Source organism: Ciconia boyciana, chromosome 18, assembly GCF_034638445.1.
Source record: "Ciconia boyciana chromosome 18, ASM3463844v1, whole genome shotgun sequence".
Lineage (NCBI taxonomy): Eukaryota > Metazoa > Chordata > Aves > Ciconiiformes > Ciconiidae > Ciconia > Ciconia boyciana.
The window spans coordinates 110,653-130,544 of NC_132951.1; the positions used below are offsets into that span (position 1 = coordinate 110,653).

The 19,892-nt window shown below is 37.3% G+C and overlaps 1 protein-coding gene across 6 annotated transcripts in view; it reads right to left on the bottom strand.

Moving 5' to 3' along the window:
- The window catches only part of RALGPS1 (Ral GEF with PH domain and SH3 binding motif 1), a 134,822-nt gene that overhangs the window by 14,925 nt on the left and 100,005 nt on the right, over positions 1 to 19,892 (bottom strand). For 5 of the 6 annotated variants that reach the window (XM_072882757.1, XM_072882756.1, XM_072882755.1 and 2 more), the window contains exon 13: positions 11,467 to 11,534. In XM_072882757.1, the coding sequence (XP_072738858.1) occupies positions 11,467 to 11,534 (68 nt within the window). Of the gene's footprint in view, positions 1 to 1,189; positions 1,320 to 11,466; positions 11,535 to 19,892 lie in introns of those variants that run through there. The other variant, XM_072882758.1, reaches the window with a different exon arrangement.

Below are 19,892 nucleotides of genomic sequence, written 5' to 3' on the forward strand. Positions count from 1 at the left end.
GTTAATGTGAAACTTCAGTGTTAATGTGGGCACTCTGAGGCTACCATCACACCTTGTAATGCATTAAGTCACTACTAGTCCCTTAATCTGGCTGCAGGATTGGTTCAGTTTTCTACTGCTTCCTGTTGCGTCAGTCAGCTCTTGCTCTCTGGTGCCAGTTCTAAATCCTGATTTACATTAAGTTCTTTTCAGTGGATGACATTATAGTTCACTGAGAGCTACTGAAGCATTACGTTTAACAAACTGTTGAAACTACAGCCTGTGAAAGAGTAACAACCTCAAGGCACAGCCCTAAATGAGTACCACTATGGTGTAGTGCTTTTTCACCAGACACTATGCCACATATCAAAATAACTGTTAAATTTTCTAATACATAAGAGTTTAAAGGTTTAAGTTTCTCACCATGGAGAGTCACAGAGCTGAAGGCAGTAAGACTGTTTGGTTAATTTGATTCTAAGACAATGTTCATTGAAACAAAGCATGGAGACTGCACCAAAACTACTTTATCTAGAGGAAGAACAGCAAAATAACAAGTCTTGTGCTGACACAATCAAGCCATTACAAAATCGAAGTCAGCTGGATTTGACTCCAGGTATTTTAAAGTATTTATAGGTGCAAATGTTATCACTACCAAAACCTACAAAAAATAAGAGATGTTATCTACCAACAAAAATAGTTATTTGAGAGTTTTCACTCTACACTCCCTTTTGTTAGAAATTAGACCCCCGTTTAGGAAGGATGGAGTGAAATTTGCACTAATATGAATACAACACAAAAATATTTAAAGATTGATCATTATAACTTGATTTTAGCAAGAGCTTTTATTACCTGGACAGCTTCAGAACAGAGGAATTTTGTTAAAAAAACCCCCAGAAACAAATGACATAATGTGTCTAAAAGGACTGCATATTTCAGATTGAAAACAAGATTATAGAATCAGACTTCAGTTCAGGTTAAAATACTGCCTAAGGTGAGATGTGTCAAGGGTGACAGAATTTGTGGAAATAGGTATAGGAGCCTTACAACTTAAGCCAACAGTTCCAGCCTGGCTTCCTTGCTATCATACATGGAAATCACAACTGCTTTCATCAGTCCTGTGAAAGAAGGTAATGGACTTACTCTAATTCCTCATTAGGTGTCTTTAGTGAAGATCCTGATGACAGAAAACAGAATGCTTTGTGGGATAAGATGAAGACAGAAGTATCAGCTGTGCTGGTATTACTCTGCCTGGAGTGGCCATTTTCTATGTAGTTCTGCATCTTCCTCATCTCCAAGCCAAGAGAAGGAAATATATACAGTTTGGCTCTGTTAACCCTGTGCTAAGGTAAAAAGAAGCTGAGCTTAAAAACCTTTACAAAGTCTTTGCATCTGCTCTGCTATCAAACGTCTATGAAGAAGAACTGTGAAGTTCAGAGTTCTCGTTAGACAGGACCTGTGCTGCAGGGGACACTCAGTTCAGCAAGAAGTCTGGGGTGCAGAGGGTGTCAGCATGAGTTATGGGGCACAGGGGAGATGACCTCATTTCTGTAAAGGGGTAAGAGACAAGAGAGCCTGTGCCAAGATGGATGCCAAAGAGGGTAAGTGGTGAGATACTGATGAAAACTGCACAGACCAAGGGATGTTTATGGACATACCAGACTGCTGAGCAATTAGCTGGGGAAGCTATGCCTGATACTGCTGATAACAAAATTCCAATATTTAAATTCATTTGAGATTGAGTTATTTTGCCCCCTTTTTTCCAATAAGTGAAGTCATCTGCTACTGCTAACTCTCCTCTTTACTCTCCTGGCTCCACTCCTAGTGCATACTGTTACCATGATTGCTATTCTGTTATTTTGCCTTTCATGGAGACAAAGCACTCTTAGTAGGATTTTCCAGTCAGCTGGCATGAACAAGGGTTAGTTTGGTTTTCATTATTTCTCAGCATCATTTTCAAGACTATGCTGACATGCACAAAAATAATGTATAAAAATATTAAAACATTATTAAAAATTTGTTTGCGTTAGGGAACGTGAGGCAACTTCATCAGAGTGAGCTGAGTGCTGTTCAGAGATCTGTGGCAAGAACATTTGGAAAAGTTTACACATATCCCAAAGGATCTCACTGTTTTTTCCTTTGCATAATTTTTCCATGAATAATCCTTCAAATGTTATAAATGAATGTTACTTTTGCAATCCTTCAGTAGAACATGTGAACATTTACAGTCTCCAGAGCTTTTAAAAAAAGCAACAGGGTGAAGGAGTTACAGTTCACAATTTTTCTCCACTAAAAATCTATCAATAAACCAATACTAGGCACCCAAACACAAAACCGAAAATGAGTTGCACATTATATGCTGAAAAACAGAGTGATTTTTCAGGAAGGTAAAACAGTCTCAATTATTCACTATTTCTTGGTGAGCAGCTACGACATAAAACTGATACTTACCAGCTCTGTTTCTAAAGCTTCATAAAGACATTCCAAGCCACAGACTCTCTAGTTCAATCTTCGCTCTAAATTTTTACTGTTCTGTTGCCATTGTAACCAAAGTCAGTGGGTGATAATTAAAACTTTCAAATAGAAAGACCTACTTACAAAACACACAATAAAGAACTTAAGAAGAATTTTGTGCACTGAATCAAGAATGACGCAAAAAAATTTAATCTAGAATGATGGCTATTGTAAAAGCATAGTTCTAATTTTCAGAGTATTGCTTTACAATTCAACTAAAGCCTATTAATGCATACAACATGCAAGAGATGTATGTTACGGCTGCTTCTCAGACAAGAGCAAACTAAGAATAAGAATCAGAGTCTTTAGCTGCACCTCTCCGTGCTCCCCCCCACCCCCCAAGAAAAAAAAAAAAAGAGTGTATTTTGGTCAGACAAATTGAGGTCTGCCTGCTGTCTTTGGAAACAGTATGCAAAGGTCTGTTGCTGCGGAGGTCAGGAAGATGACTTTGGTTATTGAATGAAAGTATTCTTTTTTTCAAAAGGACTATGAACTATTTCCAATACCATGCCCTGGGAGTAAAGGGAACATATGTAGGATTTTGTATTTCTGCCACATCATCCCTGTCACTGTAATTAGTGTCCTATTCTAATTTCTACCTCCACTCTACGTAACAGCAAAAGATACAGATACATTTATAAAAAGTAATTTGGAAACCTTATTCTGCAGTGCTTTTTTTTTTTTTTTTTACCCTAAGGACAATAATTGGTATAGAATATTAGTCTGTCTACTTTGGCAATCAAGAATTCCTAATTCTAGAAATATCATAGGAAGAAAAAGATTAATTCACTGTTTCATTCCAGATTTTATATTTTTAATCTCCCACAAATCTTCATTCTCTCTTCATTTTTTGCATTTAAGAAGAATATGTTAAGTCTAGGGAAACATTCAGTAGAAATCATGACTCAGATTGCCGCAAATAAACTGTCTGGCTTTGCTGTACTGTCCTTTCCTTCTCTAAGTGTTTTTCCTTCACTGACAGTCCAGATGAACCACAATTTTCTCAAGTGCCTTCTAGTTCTAATATGTGTAAAGAACATTCTGCTATCTGTTTACATTTTTCTTCAAATCATTCTCAGTTTCTTTAATTTCTAGGTTCCACTTATCCAGCTACAGCTTGTTCTTTTTTCTTGATTCCCTTCTACTTCTCAATGATCCTTCCTTTATTACAGCCTTTAGTGGATTTTTCAGGTGAAATGTGCAGGTCTGCTTTCCTACATAATCAGAAAACAGCTTAAAGAAGTCTTAACAACAAACTTCTTCATTTAGTAATCCAAAAAAGTCATGATATGGACATTTCCTTCCTCCCTCAAACTCAACTGATTTGCTTTGCACAAGTAACCTCCCATCCCAAATTTCTTAAACAAGAAAACAAAAAATGAGAGATTGAGAGAGAGAGAGAGACCTGGAGTACGTGGTATTCTTTTGCTTCACTTTACTTCCAGGTTCTATTTTTTAGAACCTATTTTATGTTTACAGGACTCCACAATACACTTATCAGGCAATTTATTAGAAGATGTTTCTTCGTAGCCCTTACTGTCTCCTATGTATCTCCTCAAACCTGTAACAAGAATAGTTTGGCCCAGGGGTGTTTTTTTTTTGTTTTTACAAACAAAAAGTGCCAACAATGCTTGGAATAGATACACAGTGTGGTCGTCCTTCAATGTAGTCTTTGCTTTATGTTCAAATTTGCATTAACAAAATCCACTAATTTAAAGGTTAATTCTAAAAGCATGGTTTGCAGCGAGGGAGTAAATACTGACATGTATGTAAATCTCTTGTAACGTCTATCAATAACAACAATTATGAAAAAGAGAACTTTCAATCACATAGGTATATTAACTTATACTTTTTCTTCCCATAAATTTAAGTATAACAGTGAATCATGCTGGGTTGTTATCTCAGGATACTAATGTCTCTTAATGGGCAAGTACAGCTTAGGCAGGCACAGCTCCGTTCACCCTGTCTCCATTGCTGTTACGAAAAACCTGCATGCATGTCTGAGGAAGCAGTTCAATCTTCTTGGACCATTCAATTCTGGTTTATTTTTTTTGCTATAATTGCCAGAAAGGGACCAATTAAGTGATGTGGACACAGAAGGGAGTTTGTTGATGTTAACGTATGAAGTGTCAAAATGTACAAAATGGACCCTAGAGGAGTTTGCCCAGTAGTACTCAATACAGTATCTCCAAGAGTAGGACTGTAGAAATCTGTTAATAATGTAGTGAAAGATTAAATTACAGTATAGGCAAGATCACAAGTTTAATATAGTTAGCAAGGACAACAGCAACAGCAAACCAGACAAGTGCACCTGAAACCTGGGGCGCTTTTGTCTGTGCCACTCTATCAAGGTCAAGCACAACTAACCACATTTCTAATGTACTTCTGACTGCACAGTAAGCACACTTGAGTGTATTTCCTTCAAATGCTTCCTGAATAGGAGCGATACTTTCAATTTCAGGTGTTACTTTTATGGAATCACTAATTGTCAGCATTTGTGTTACTTATACTGCACCAGTGGAATGTGCAAAACCCTGAATTACACTTCAGCAAAAATGTTGAATTTCTTGCAGCTGGATCTGCAGGATAGTGCATGAGCTTGGATGACATCCATATTGGCAGTGAAGACATACCCATTGTGAGCACATAGCTGCAGGGAAACTCAAAAGTTTGGGTTCAACAAAATACATTAACCAATCCATCAAAAAAAAAAAAACTTTTTGCAGAAATTATTTCAGGTGACTGCTCTGAAGAAAGAGACAAAAAAAACCCCAGAACAGATAAGCTCCTTGTCCTCTGGCTGTTTTAGATGTTCTTAACATTCCTATGGAGTAATAGCTTGGTAGTTAAAATAAGCATCAGTAAACTGGGACATTAAAGAGACTTGTTTGGTAAGGAAGTCACAGAAAGTAACAGAAAGTGATAAAGTTAAAAACCGAGCATGATTATTCTCTCCCTGATAACTTCATATTTGCTTTGACAGAATATGCTTCTACAATTTTTGTGAAGCTTTGGCCCGTTAAGAAAAAAAACCCAGCACGCTAATTCTGGCTCGATTTAGTGGTTGATAACAACATGAGAATCCCACGCATTTGTCTGGTATCAATTTCTTTCAAAAATACTCAAATGAGTGGTAAAAATTTGTAGGGAAAGTATCACAGAGGAAGAGATTGGAAATGAGTGTAAGTCTGAAACTAAAGAGCAAAGTTTTCTGGAAGGTCTGTAAACTTTTGTGAAGAAAACTTAGTTCTTCCATTTCTACCTTAAAGTACAGCGTAAGAAAAGCAGACACTGTGCACATGAAGCAATAACCAAGCACTTGCAGGAGGATTAGACAATCCTCATTTCCACAGAACGACTGGCTGCTAAAGCACTTAGCACAAACTATTTACTAGTTGCCAAAGCAACCAGTAAAACAAATGGCAAAACTAAATGTCAAACTCAGTGTTTACATGGAAAATGATGGTGTGGGGTTTTTTTATTCTAAAATGCTGCAACTGCTGTACAGACGTCACTAGTGTAGTATACCTACTTTCAGAGGCTTACAAATGTGCAAACATCCCAGTCTTTCTTCCTTTTGTTTCTACATTTTTAGCTCCTACATATCACATACTTTACACCTGATAAATCTACTGCTTCTAACTAATTAAAATAAATATTAGAAGTTCTTTAGCAACTTTCAAAGCTGAATGGACACAGCACAATGGGCTGAATTTTAACCCAATAACAAAAAAGAGAATACACCTGTTTCAGGTGTATTCAGATTAATTACTCCAGATTCCTGGTAGGGTGGTAACATAAAACCTCTGGTCTATTTATTCTCCTCTCAAGAATTATACCAAGACCTAGTTGGAAAAAAAAGAAAAAAAAAAAGGAGGGGGTGAGCATCCATCCCTGACTATTGCATAATGAAAACCCCAAAATAAGGGCTGCCCACAGCTGAGGCCTGGCTGTTGCTGAAAAGGACTTCTAAATGCTAACTTTAATGAGGGGGTTCGTGAAAAATCACAGAATCATGAAGACCAGTCTTTGAGTCACTTAGTATTAGGTATAATTTTCTGCATATGGTAATTATTTTAACATTATTTTATCTTTTTATATTTTTTTCCAAGACAGGATAAACATGGTATATTTCAGAGAATGAGTAACCATTTTCTATATCCTGATTAGCACTGCACCCTGGATTTTTCAAAATAACATTAAGATGGTAAAGAACATGCATACATTTTTCTATACTGAGCTACCCTTGGTGTGCAAATTCTAAGGAACTTCAGTTGCTTAGAAGGCTAACTTATTTACCATATATTACCTTCAATCTTTTCTTTTGTTCTGGGAAAATGTATTGAGTTATACCTTCCAAAACAATCTAATAGCTGTACCATAAATGCTGGGCACCTCCTAGCCAACACTGCAGGAACACAGATGTCTTTTACAGCTAATTCAACTGGAAACTGTGAACAGTTAGCATACTCTACGGTCTCCAGCTACATTCTCTATCTCTCTCTCTCTCACCATAGCAAGGCAGAATGAACAGATAAGTTGCTGCCAAGGAAGTTGTGTGAATCACACAGTTCCTGAAAGCATACAATTAAACTGTTTAAAGCTCCTTTTTAAATGCTACTTGCAAGATACAAGAAATCTCTGCAGCATTATGGAAGGCATGAAATCTTCCTGTGAAAGCACTATTCACAATTATATATGCATTTGGTAATTAAATGAGACCATCTTAGCCACTAATATACAAAACATAGCTTGTTGTGAGACATTCACTTTAATCAGACGTCTACCTCCTGTTCCGAATTTACTGGAAAACCAGTTGGCAACCAAAGTGGAAAATGGACACATGGTTTTCTCCAGTACTTTGCAAACAGAAATACTGAAGGATTTAACTGTTTTTATTGAGCCTCACACTCATAAAGATACTTTAAGGGGAAAAAAAGAAACCCACAATGTCCCTGGCTAGAGTAAACTGTTAATCTTCTTTTAAAAGAGAGAAAACTGAAGTTGGGTAGAAGATAAAGTCACAATGCTGGGAAGGAAAATCCGTTTCCATCATCAACACAAGTAATTATACTTTAGGACATGAAGACACCATTCCCTGCACTTAAGTCCATTATAGACTTCAGAATTATTACCACGATACTGAGCTTTTTCTCCATATTTGGAAACACATGGCAACCTATAAGAAGGCAGTATGTCACATGCAGAACTCAACTAGACTTATTGCTATTAGTAACATGTCAACTTCTTGACTATCAGGAGAACTGAACTGATGACTGCCCTTATGGGCCAAGAACCTTTATTTTACCTTAAAATCACTATATTCAGACTCCTATGCCTTCAACTATTGACTGGAACATTAAACTGCTGCCTAAACTATTTTGAGATCATCCCTTATCATTATAGCTTGCTGACTGCAAAGGATTTACTCCTGGCACATAATGGCTGAAGTGGAAATAATCTCAAACTATAACCTGAATCCAAATAAAGTTGACTTGAATACCTTCAAATGTGCTATTTTTAGTTCTCCATGGTCAAATATCTCATTACCGATATTTCGGTATTTTAGCTTGGAATTATTCAAGACTAACATATGGCTATATTTATATTTATTAATGTTGTGAAATAAACAATAAATTATTGCCTTCATGCTTAGTTAAATTTCAATTTGAATTCATGCTAACTTACTTAACTAACCTTCTCCAGGAATTAATTTGTTTGTTCAATAAAGTACACTGGATTCCCTTTGGTAGCATTTTTGCAGTCACATACATGCAGGTCACTGAAAAATTCATGATTTCTGGTGGCATTCATGGTCTAACTGGCAGTAAGTGAGAACTCCCTAGCTGAGCAAGAAATACAGCAGTCCACAAGTGTGTCAAGCTTTCGAAGGAAATACTAACAGAAGAATGGAGCAATAGGAATGACTCAAGACCTGGTTTCTAGTCATCATATTAATTCTCACTCTGAATAAAGCAACCTTACAGACCATATAGGGGCACTGCAGATCCAGAGAGGAAAGCTCACCCTCTCCTAATACTGCCAGGTACCGTACGATCACACATGCAGTTCAGTAGCTACTACTGAACATTGTCCCAGTCAGTATCTGTGGACTTCAGCTGAGCTCACTGCAGTATAAAGCCATATTACTTGCCTGGCTCAGGAGAGTTCAAAGTTCTTGTTTCTAACTTTGGAACTGAATTTTTAATTGCCTTCCATTACAGCTCTGAAAGCCTAAGCCCTCGATTAAGAATTACAGAGTCTTGGTGATGATCACATACTATGCTGCTAGGACCGAAGTTAGAACTTCCACAATCATCCTAATGAAATGTTAACATCAAAACCCATGTAAAGCATTTAAACATGAGCAATACAAAGTGAAAGCCAGAAAACAAAAAAGTTCACTCGTATGCCTGCTTTACGTATGTAAGATATAATGATATGAGAGGCAATGGCTTAGTTTTAAGTTTCAAGTATGAAAAAACAAATACTCACAAAAGCAAAATTAAATATTACATGATGTTGGGTGCCTAGCAAGCCGCTCTATCACTCCCCTCCTCTGCGGGGAATAAGATTAAAAAAACCTCGTGGGTCAAGATAAAGGCAGTTTAATAAAGAAAAGCAAAGGCTGCGTGCGGAAGCAAAGGAAAACAAAAAAGAATTTATCCTCTACTTCCCATCAGCAGGTGATGTCCAGTCACTGCCTAGGAAGAAAGGCCTCAGCACTCGCAGTGGTTGCTCCGGAAGACAAACGTTGTAATAACGAATGCCCCCCCTCCTCCTCCTTTCTCTTCGCTTTTATTGCTGAGCACATCATATGGTATGGAATATCCCTTTGGTCAGCTTGGGTCAGCTGTCCTGGCTATGTCCCCTCCCAACCTCTTGCCCACCCCCAGACTGCTGGCCTTTCTGGGGGGGCGGTTTGGAGAGACAGCCTCGATGCCGTGGAGCACTGCTCAGCAGTAGCCGAAACACTGGTGCGTTGTCAACACTCTTCTAGCTACCAATACACAGCACAGCACTGCAAGGGCTGCTAGGGGAAAAGTTAACTCCATCCCAGCCAGGCCCAATACACATGTCTGTACAAAGAAAGTGTTAATTAAGAACTCCTTTTGAACTTACCTAGTTAAAAAAAAAAACAAACAAATTCCTCCTGTGAACTATTTCCTTGTATTTTACACAGCAATTAATAATACTGAGCACTGAGGGGGGAGGGGCAGAGAGCGTTCCTGAAGAAATATTTTCTTCCAAATTATTATTTCTATAGATTTTATTCCTTTTTCCTTAGAACTGTATGGACTGAAGACCAGGTCAAATGTTTACCTGACTTTGGGAATAGCATTCACGATCCTGAGACAAACAAGAGGTTCCCTATAAACGACTGGCCATTTGACACTTAAGAAGGGTTTTACAGCAACTAACATGAAGAGCTGGGAGGTGGAGGAAAAACACCCGTATTTATTTGTCTCCTTTCATATTGAGCATCTTCCTTTTTCTTTCTCGCTTTCATTCACTTTGTCTCTCTCTCATTTGGTGAGAAGAAAAGACAAATGAATGCCAAATGAAATGGCTTGTCAGATGTGGTCTGGACCCCTTGGGTTTTTTTATGTTCACACATCCTTTAACATAGTAAGACAGAAAATTGGCCATTCAGGTTTAAGAGATTGAAACAGAACAGCTTTTGATATAATGGCTCCTATAGTAGCAAGTACATTTCACATAGTCTGATGTTTATTAAGTCTGCTTATAGAAATAAACTGTGTTGGTAAGGTAGATCTGTTTTGGTCAACTTACAGATAGTAGTGTAGTTTTTTAGATGTTGCTAAAAGGTATTACAAATCTTTTGTCCTCCCACTTTACACAATGAAATTGTCTCTGAATTTATATGTTAGTTCACACAGAAACCTGAAAGGAGGATTTCCTATGTTATTCACTGTATTAATTCGCTTGTATTGAAAGAGCGCTCTTTCTTCTTCACTTATTAAATACTGATGAAAATGGAGGCGTTTGTAAAAAAACCCCACACAATCTAATTTCTGTTCCAATGCTAACAAACACCCTGTGTTATCCCTCAAACTGCAGCTGTTTATATACAAGTCAGCAATCTTTACTGATGACTCATGCTACTGATAATACCTCTGAATTACCAGGTCTGGCTTCTGGACAAAGCAGCCCACAGTAATACTGCTGGGAATCATGGTCCCTCAGTAGACTCTGACATGGTAACAAGGTTAGTGGAAGACTTGGTATCGACACTGACGACCTTGGCAATTTGCACTGGTCAATTCCAGGGATTAATTTTACACATACCATGCTGTAGCTGGGCTTTTAATCTCAGCAGAGGAAAGTCTAATAGGTTTTATGCTATCTATTAAAAATGTGAAACCTACTAATAAATCATCTTAGAAATGCTCCTCTCTGCCATCCAGGTAAACCTGTTCTCCAGAAAGGCAAATAGAAGTACATCCCTCCTTTACAATCTCTGCAAATTAAGTCTTACTTCTGAAATGAAATTGTTTTCATTCATTTAAAAGCAATGGATTTGTTTTGCCTAGTCAAATGAATGTCGATATGTGTGAAATCCATCTTGATATGTGGGATATAATTTGTTACTGTAAGAAGCTCCGAGAGTGAATATCATAAAGGAAGAAAATTATTTAAGACAAGGACAGTGCTAACCCAAGTACAAGCTGGCTATGTAGAAATTTGCAATAAAAATCAGATCTTTTACAACTATCGGAGGAGTGGTGTTCTGGACCAAGGATGTTCTGATACTGGGCATATGCATGGAAAGGGATCGATTCTCTGACAGCCCTTACAAGATAATTCTGTAATTGCAACAAAAGCCCATATGTGAAACTGATTAATTCCTCCAAAAACCCTCTGATACAAAATGGGTTTTCCCATATACTTCAGTGGAGGATTTCTGTAACTAAAATTATTTCCTTACTCCAATTGTCAAATGAAGTTTTATACCTGCAAGATCTTCTTTGGAGGAAACCAGTCGAGGAGAGCTGTTACCTGGCTCAATTCTTAATGATAATCTGGAAAAACAAGTTTTTAGAGAAATTAACAAAAAAATGTTCTCAATAAAAGTTGAAAGAAACTCAAGAAAGTAATCATTTTGTCAGTGGTAAGCAGGAATTTTACTTTGTTGGAAACGTAGTTATTTATTTTTTAATGTAACAAAACAATACTTTTTTTTTTTTTTTTTTTTTTTTTTTTTAAGTAAATCACTACCCGTTAGATTCAAGAAGGAAACTGTGAGGGAAGTCTATGAAAACAGAAATGGAAATTGATACTTTATACTCCCTATCAGTGTAAAAATGTAAGTTCATTTTCACTTTTTTTTCACTTTCACCTGAAAAAAAAATCTCCAAAAGTTAGTAAATTTAGACACAAACCTAATAGCAAACTTTTTATTCCCTCTGTGCATGAAAAGCGAATTTATTCTGTTACCATGTGGAAATGTACACTCAGAAATAGCTATTTAGAAATATTAGTTACTATGACATAGAAAAGGAGCATAAGCGGGTAAAGTGACCAACACTTAATAGCAGAAGAAGATAATTAGAAGAAAGTTACAGTATTATATACCCCTCTGCCTCACTCCATGTGTTTCATGATGCACTCACTGTTGCCTTATCTCAGCACTCCAACACGTCTTGATCTTCCAGTGCATATGACTTCTGCAACCTCTCAAGTTTATGCACTCTTAACTTGACATTCATGAGTCCTTTGTTCTGTACCAGTTTGACAAAAAAGTCTGGAGGACTACAATGTTAAGTAAATTTTCCTGGAATAGGCATAAAACCAAAGGAAATAACTGCTGTCATTGCACAGCATTAAACACGCAAAAAAGCTGCGATGGTTTCAAGCCACAGACTGCAGTATTCCGCTGTATACAAACACCAGTGAAAGTCTTTTCAACTTTAGATAAAAACATGCAAAGGGGCAGGGGGGGAGGAACCTATGACAGCATTTCAAAATATCATGTATGGCTTAACTATCACTTTCCTTGCTACCTTGTCTTTCATGCGCACAGAGTTTTATGGGGAGTATCTTCCAGTCCATTCTCCACAGTATTCAAATATCGTCAACTATGTGAACAGTGTGAAGTTAGTTAACAAACCTATGGTCCCTTTTCATGTTGTAGAATTTCTGTTCTTCTGATAGTACTAGATTCTTTTAACTGTCCAAAGTAATGTACTTCAAGTAGGTAATGAATCATTCCTTTCCAGACTATCTTTTCTTTCTGTCAACATGATTTCTGTGCCCAGGAAGTGGAAAAATGCCTCTCCTAGAAGCCAACAATGAGAAAGTTACAATAATATAACTCAGTGCACGATTCAAATGTTAATCATATAGGAATTCCTTTCAGCATGGAAAAATGGCAAAAAAACCTTAATGAAGTCTTTCCCTGTAAATAGGACCCTACTGTGTGAACTTATCTTCCATGCCTGTAGAAATGTTCCAGTTGCATCCCTTGCACAGTTAGTTACTCCTTTGTTCACTTCTAAGGCTGATCTGTTCCTCACTATATTAAAGGTTTATTGTTCCCATGCTGTGAGCTTGATTTTTACAGAAAGCTTTTTTAAAAAAATTTTGGTTTTACGAATCTCCTGCAGAACTGTGCTATTTACAGATACTGAGAAATGTGATTATTAAGCTCATTATACTGGGTTAGCTCATATTTGATGAGCCAAAGTCCTTATGCAAAACAGAACAATCATTTCAACTTGTTTCACATAATAGTTGTTCTCCAAAGAGAAGCAGAGCACCCTTCTCCTGCTAACCCATCACTGTTCCACAATTGTTAATTTCTTTCTTCTATTTCTGTCTGTACAAGGGAGCTGTTACCTATCCTTCCCCACATGTGGTAACTGCACGTTTTAGTTTCTGCCAGCTTTGAGGAACTCATCTCTGATGCTCTTTCCTTATCCTGTTATCAAATAAATTACTCAGTTTTATTAATCCCCTGTGGCAACAGCCACAATTTATTTGGTCGCTGTGGAAAGATTTGTCTAATAAGCCCATTGCAAAAAGATACGACTGCAATTCAGTCCATGTAAACTGAAACAGTTTCTCCCTTTTACAACGATGTGATTTATGATGCATTCTTCCTGAAAATTTCTTGCTTTGTTAGACTACAAGGAATTTAAATCTATATGTAAGGATTACAGACTAGACTCTTAAGTGTGCTGAACTGAATCAGGCTCATTAAGCAGGTCCAGACTATCATTTCAGATAACTACTTACAGAACTCATTCTTCAGAGCAACTGTGTATCTTTCAGAGCAATTGTGGCAGGACTACCTCACATACCGGAGGAGGCCACAAATCATTTGTCCAACTTTACATTTTTTAATCAACTTAATTAGCTTACTATGTATCAAGCTCCAAGACCCAGTACAACTCTTACAAGTTTGAAAAACAGCACAGGTGAAATACTGCCTATGAATCTGTACCTAAGGGGAAGTGCCATGACCTGCTATCTGTTTTAAGGCAAGAGCATTCTTATATCTTCTTTAGTGACCAGAACATCTGACAAAAGCAATTAAGAGCAACTTCCATGCAACTACTTGTATTATACTATTTCTCTCTTTCTGTTTAAAAATATTCTTGTAAAGAAGAAAAGGGAAATATAACAGCAGAAAGTAAGACCTAACACCTTTTAACAAGGTTTTAGAAAGAGGCAGGGTATCATTATACAATCTAGAAAGCACCTGTGGTGTGTGCTGCGCTTAAAAGTTCACTGACAGAGCAACAAGTGAGTCTTCAGTGCTATAAAATGAGATTAGATCACTCTCCACTGGTCATCTGTCTAGAAAATGTAAAGTTAGGTAATGTTTTTCTCTTTGGTTATGTTAAAGTACACTCTGAAATCTTAGCCCTTGCTAAGTCTCTGATAGTTTGGTCATTGACTTCAACAATGCCAGAATTCTGCAATGTTTTCAAAATAACAAAAATGCAATTTAGCTATTCAACTTAGGAAAATACAGGACGTATTAAAAGAACAACAAATAAATATGAGCCTAAATTTAAGTTTTGGTAAATATAAAATACTCATGCTGACATGTTTAACAAAATATTTAAAATAAACTGTGAGAAAAGGGAATATATTCTGACAATGAGATATAATTCCTGGACCGCCTTTTCTCCTCTTCCCTTGCTCCCCCAGAAGGCTGGAAACAATCAAAACCATTTTTATTTCAAAGAAGAGATACTGACAGTCAGTACAGTTTCAACCAGTCTTGGCTTGTTTGTCACCACCCAAATGGATTTTTGCAATTCCTCTGATGCTGCATTTTCCACTGAGAAGCACAGGTTACACGCGTGCACAAGCAGGCTCAGCTGCTCTCACCTCGCTACATGTGCATACAGTTATGCCAGCAGCATGAGCAATGTCTCCCAAATAGCACTCACAGCGTCAGAATCTTGGGCCCCTCAGAGGCTTAGTGTGATACTGCCAACAGGTCTCTGCAGACTTTGACACCTGATGTGCTTACCAATATTCATCATTCATATCCATCACATACCAAATTATATTCTCACTGCTCACTGTCCTCAATGATATTCACTAGTATTACTACAAGTAAAAAACTACCTTTGTTCCAGCATGCCTAACAAACCACTCATAACTCAAAAAGACATTATCTTTTTTGTGTTTGCACCTGTATATGATCAGAAATTCATCTTACAAGTCGCTATATTCATCCAATATCACAGCACTGTTAGAATTATTTTTCCCAGGAATTCTTTTCAAAACCAAAAATCTTTGCTCTATCATGGTGAGGAAGCCTAGTCTTAGTGCAAGGTCTAACTGCTGATGTATGAAATTTCAACATTCCAAAATTATACAGCAAGAGTTCAGCTAAGAGACATGTCAGGATAAATCCTAGATATCGACCTCAGAAACTGCCCATTAGAAACTGAAATTACAGAACTGAGGAGTAACTATTAACAATCTAAGGTGAAACAAAAGCTAGGAGTAAAATCTCTAGGAAAAAAATCAGCATAGAGATTTACTGAATTAACAAATCACCAATTTACCTTTGGGAATTAAGACAAAGCTTTTTAAAGAACAAGGCAGAGGGAGAGTATGCGAAGGCTTTGTTCTTGGACCGTAAAAAGATGACTATTTCTTTTTTCTTAAGCCTGATACTCAAAATATTTTCTGGAACGTGTTAGGGTGGGTATGCTCTGTAAAGTAAGCTGGACCTCTATCCCAACCTAGTCTTAAATAACACTCTGCTACTGAGTGCCATCATATAGCTCATTTAAGAATAACCTTCCCAATAAGCAGGAAAATAGGAACCTAACATAATGCAGAAAATAAAATAGGTAGCCAGTCTTGAACATAGTTCCGTTTCATGGGAGTATGCTCTCCAGTACAGGATGAAACTACTCCGAGGACGGTAAAGCTACTTTTACTCCATTTTAATATTAAGTGAATGAAGACAGAGAATAGCCTTACATGAACAAGAAATTTAGCTGCTCCATGAGGAGGTTGAACAAAACTTATTCGTCTTTCTTGAGACAAGGAAGATCTAAGTTGCAATAAAGCAGAGCAGTCCTCAAAGCTGTTACTCAGGGCATTTCTGACCCATATTTGTGTACGAAGCAAAATGGGTCTGACACATCTGGAACATTTTGGGCTGCCTGTGTAGCACTTAAACAGTAGGTCCAACCATTTCTGGAAACTTCACTGTCCCCGAAAATGGCCTGTAGAAGAGGCAGCCGAGTCACAACTATAGCTATTGATCCATATGGCCACTGGATCACTAGAACTCTCAGACTATTAGTAAAGGTTTCCCCGTACCCCTGCCTTTGACAACAATTCTTGGTGGAAAAGCTCCAGGGAATATAACTGCCTGGGAGGCCTGTTTAAGATGCACTGTGGCCAAAGTTCACTGTCATAAGCACTAATATTTTAAGCACCTGCCATACAATTCCTGTTACCATAAGACTAAAAACAATATGGTGCAGCTCGTACTTCTATAGCGCCATTATTGTTAGGAGTCAGTATAATGTTTTATTGTCTACTAATTTCTCTTGGATGCTTTCCCATAGCATCCTGCCTATCTGAATCTAAATTTGAACTGATTTTTCTGTAAATCATCTTACTGGTGTATTGGAAAATCAGTGTCTTGCCTAATAGGCTCTAAAGAACTGAATTATATGTATAGATAGCAGCCTACAGAATAGGATTCCAATCCTGATTGTCCTGTCTAGATAACATTGTAATACAAATAATAGTTTTCAAACTGGCTTTACTCAAAGAACTGTGGAGAATACCAGGCCTGACCTAATGATACCAAAAGATCAGCAAAAAAAATTGTTTTGGAACTGCTGCAAGGCACAGCAGGTTGGGAAAGGATGTGGCATGGTGCCGCAGTGTTTGGATAGCACAGTCTGGCTCAGGGAAAAACTGCATCCCTGGAGACAAGCACTCTCCTCAGATCACTTCTTACCCTCCTGAAGGAGGAAGAAAATCCTGCAGCAGCTGCATCATGGTATCTCTGAAGCCCATCGGCTGCCAGTGATGCCCTGAGATAACAATGATTAGCAATACATTTTGCGTATAACTGGAAGGAATCCCGATGCTTTAGGTCCTATTTTTGCCCCCTTAGTCTTGTAACTAGCAAATGTTATAATTTCTCAGCTTCTGCAGAGAACAGTATATGGGCTGAGCAAGAAAGATCTATTATTTTTAGGATATGACATCATTGTCAGGGGTTTTCTGGAGTGTTCCTCCTTGCTGACAAGCACGAACCTAAAGCAAGCAATTGGACTGGCACAAAAAATTGTAGAGAAAAGCTTTGTTTACATAAAGTGGCTGCCAAATTTTCCGTTTCAGTGTAATTGAGGTTCTCATTTGGCGAAACATGTGTTGGGATCCTGCCAATACATTTTAGGGCAACTATCTAAGCTTCTCTCCCTGACAGCCTGGTACTGAGATAGTTCTGTTCTCCCTGCCAAAGCTCAAGCATACATTTCTTCAGAGCACACTAATGCTGTCCCTGGCTCAAAAAAAGCAGTCACTGGAAAGAGAAAGAGAGAGGAGATTCTTTCCCACTATAAAAACTTAGCACTCTTTGCCTTTTTAAGGCTTCTGGCATGGGACCAGAAAATGCTATGAAACTGAAGATCCATTAGGGAAAACTGAGAGGAAAATGTGAAATCAAATATTCAAAATAAAATAAAAAAATTTCTTATCAAATACAAAGATGGAAGAGGAATGAGAGTTCTCTTTAAGGGTAGTTGTGATGTGTTTTGATGAATACAGACTTCAATTTAAAGCTTTATTCAGATGAAACAAACATGGACCAAAAAAGGTCCAAAGTTCTCCAATGTATATAAAAGGCAGCAACTTTACTACGCTAAGAATGAAATCTTTCCCTCTTTTTAATACCTCTTGTGACTTCAGTCCAGTTTTTCCTTGCCATAGTAAAGCCTAGAAAGAAAACTGCTAAATTTGATTGAAATATTCTCACAAATAACTAAATCAAAAGAAAAAGTACTAAATTATCTTTAAGATATATCAAATACCTTCCAGCATTATCAGCAAGGCTGCTGCTGAAGTTAAAATGGTTTTCAAATTTAAACTGGAATTAGTCATGACTTGTAGTTTCTCCAAGTAGTATGTTATAGTATCATATACTTACAGAAACCATTTGTTTAATCTATTTTTCCTAAGATATTACAGTTCATGAAAGCTATTGGATATATAATGTTAACATTGATGCATCATCAGGAAACTCCATCTAAAAATCAAATCAAGCAACATGACCAGTTTCTTGAATCCAATCCAGGGGCTGTAAAGCCTATACTAACTACAGTTCTTCACCTTTACCAATTACTACTCAGTTTAATTTTGCTCTATGTTCGCAACTTTAATGAAGTAAGGAAGTATGTGGCAAAATTAGTAAATAATGACCATTTGTTAAATTTTAACACTGATATTTAAATCTCAGACTACCCTTAACACAAGTCTTGGACTGCCTGACCTTTACAAAAGGCTGCGCGCAATGCTAATGTTCAATGCGCATCTGTCGCACAATGCGTCTCTCTTTGTGAAACACATACAATGTCATGAGACTGCGAAAAGGAAGAACGCATGCATTCTATCATCTTTACTCTGGCTGATATTAGGAATTCTAATTCCACGAAGCAGATAAATTTTGCTACAAAAACATCATACAAACACATTCTTTTTTTCCCAAGTAATTTTCCTACAGAAACATCACTATTCTTAGTACTTGTGATCAACCAGATACAAAAGCACAAACCTGTCAAACCATAGCCAAGTATGATCTTCTGCAGTGAACTACCCAATGCTGGTTCAGCTTCTTTTGCTGATGTTTATCCTAAGCAAGGGGACAAATTTTGGACATTTTTTCTCTATTTGAAGTATGTCCTGATAATACTTGGAGAAGTTCCAAAAGAATACCTTGTCTGAATGGTTTTACTTTTACAATTATTCTCTCAGGAAAAGCAAAGTCCCACACACATTTATCACAAGAATCCATATGGACAGATTTGGCTGAGGAATAGTGCTGTATGCACAGTGGCCTGAACCAGAGCTAAATGGAACAGCTTTGGCAGCTGGAGTTATCACCAACTGCAGTTATGTTCAAAATTGAAAAGACAAATTGCTTGACTTGCGGTATGCTCAAACATGTGGTTTTTTGTCTCTGTTATGGTGACACCTTTTTTCCCTGAACTGTCTCAGTAGGATTTTGCATCTGTACGCCAGCAATATCAGCTATAATTGCAGAGAAATGTAGAATAGTTAGGGTAGGTCATTCTTTATGCTCCTATGTACATGACCTCACACTGGTAATACACAGTCTTCTGATTCACTGAATCTGCTCTTTTTTTTTTCCACAAACACTAACTGGTAGCCTTCAATTCATTAACTGATCAAGTTTCAACTTAAAATTATTTAATTATCTGTCTTACTACTCCGATTAAGAAGCCGTTCCAGAATTCCATTACTCTGACGGTTAGGAACCATATTTCAACATTCAGCTTCTAAATATTTGTATTCATTTATCCTTGTGCTACCATTACAATTTAGTTTAAATTGCTCTTTACCCTCCCTATTTTCTCCCAATTGTGTTTATACATAGTGATTCTATTACCTAAACTTCTCCTTTTCTAGGGTAAAGCCAAGCCTAGTTCTTTAAGTCTGGTGTTACAAGACAGACTTTATTCACCTGATTGCACCAGCATTTTTTTAAACCCACTCTAAGCATGGATGGCTGGAATTGCATACAGTACTCCACATAAGGTCTCACCAGCTCCTTTTGAAGCAGTATTAACAATTTAATTTTTTACAGAAACACAATATTTGATAGGAAGTAGAGATGAATTTCTCTTTTCATGGCTGTATCTCAC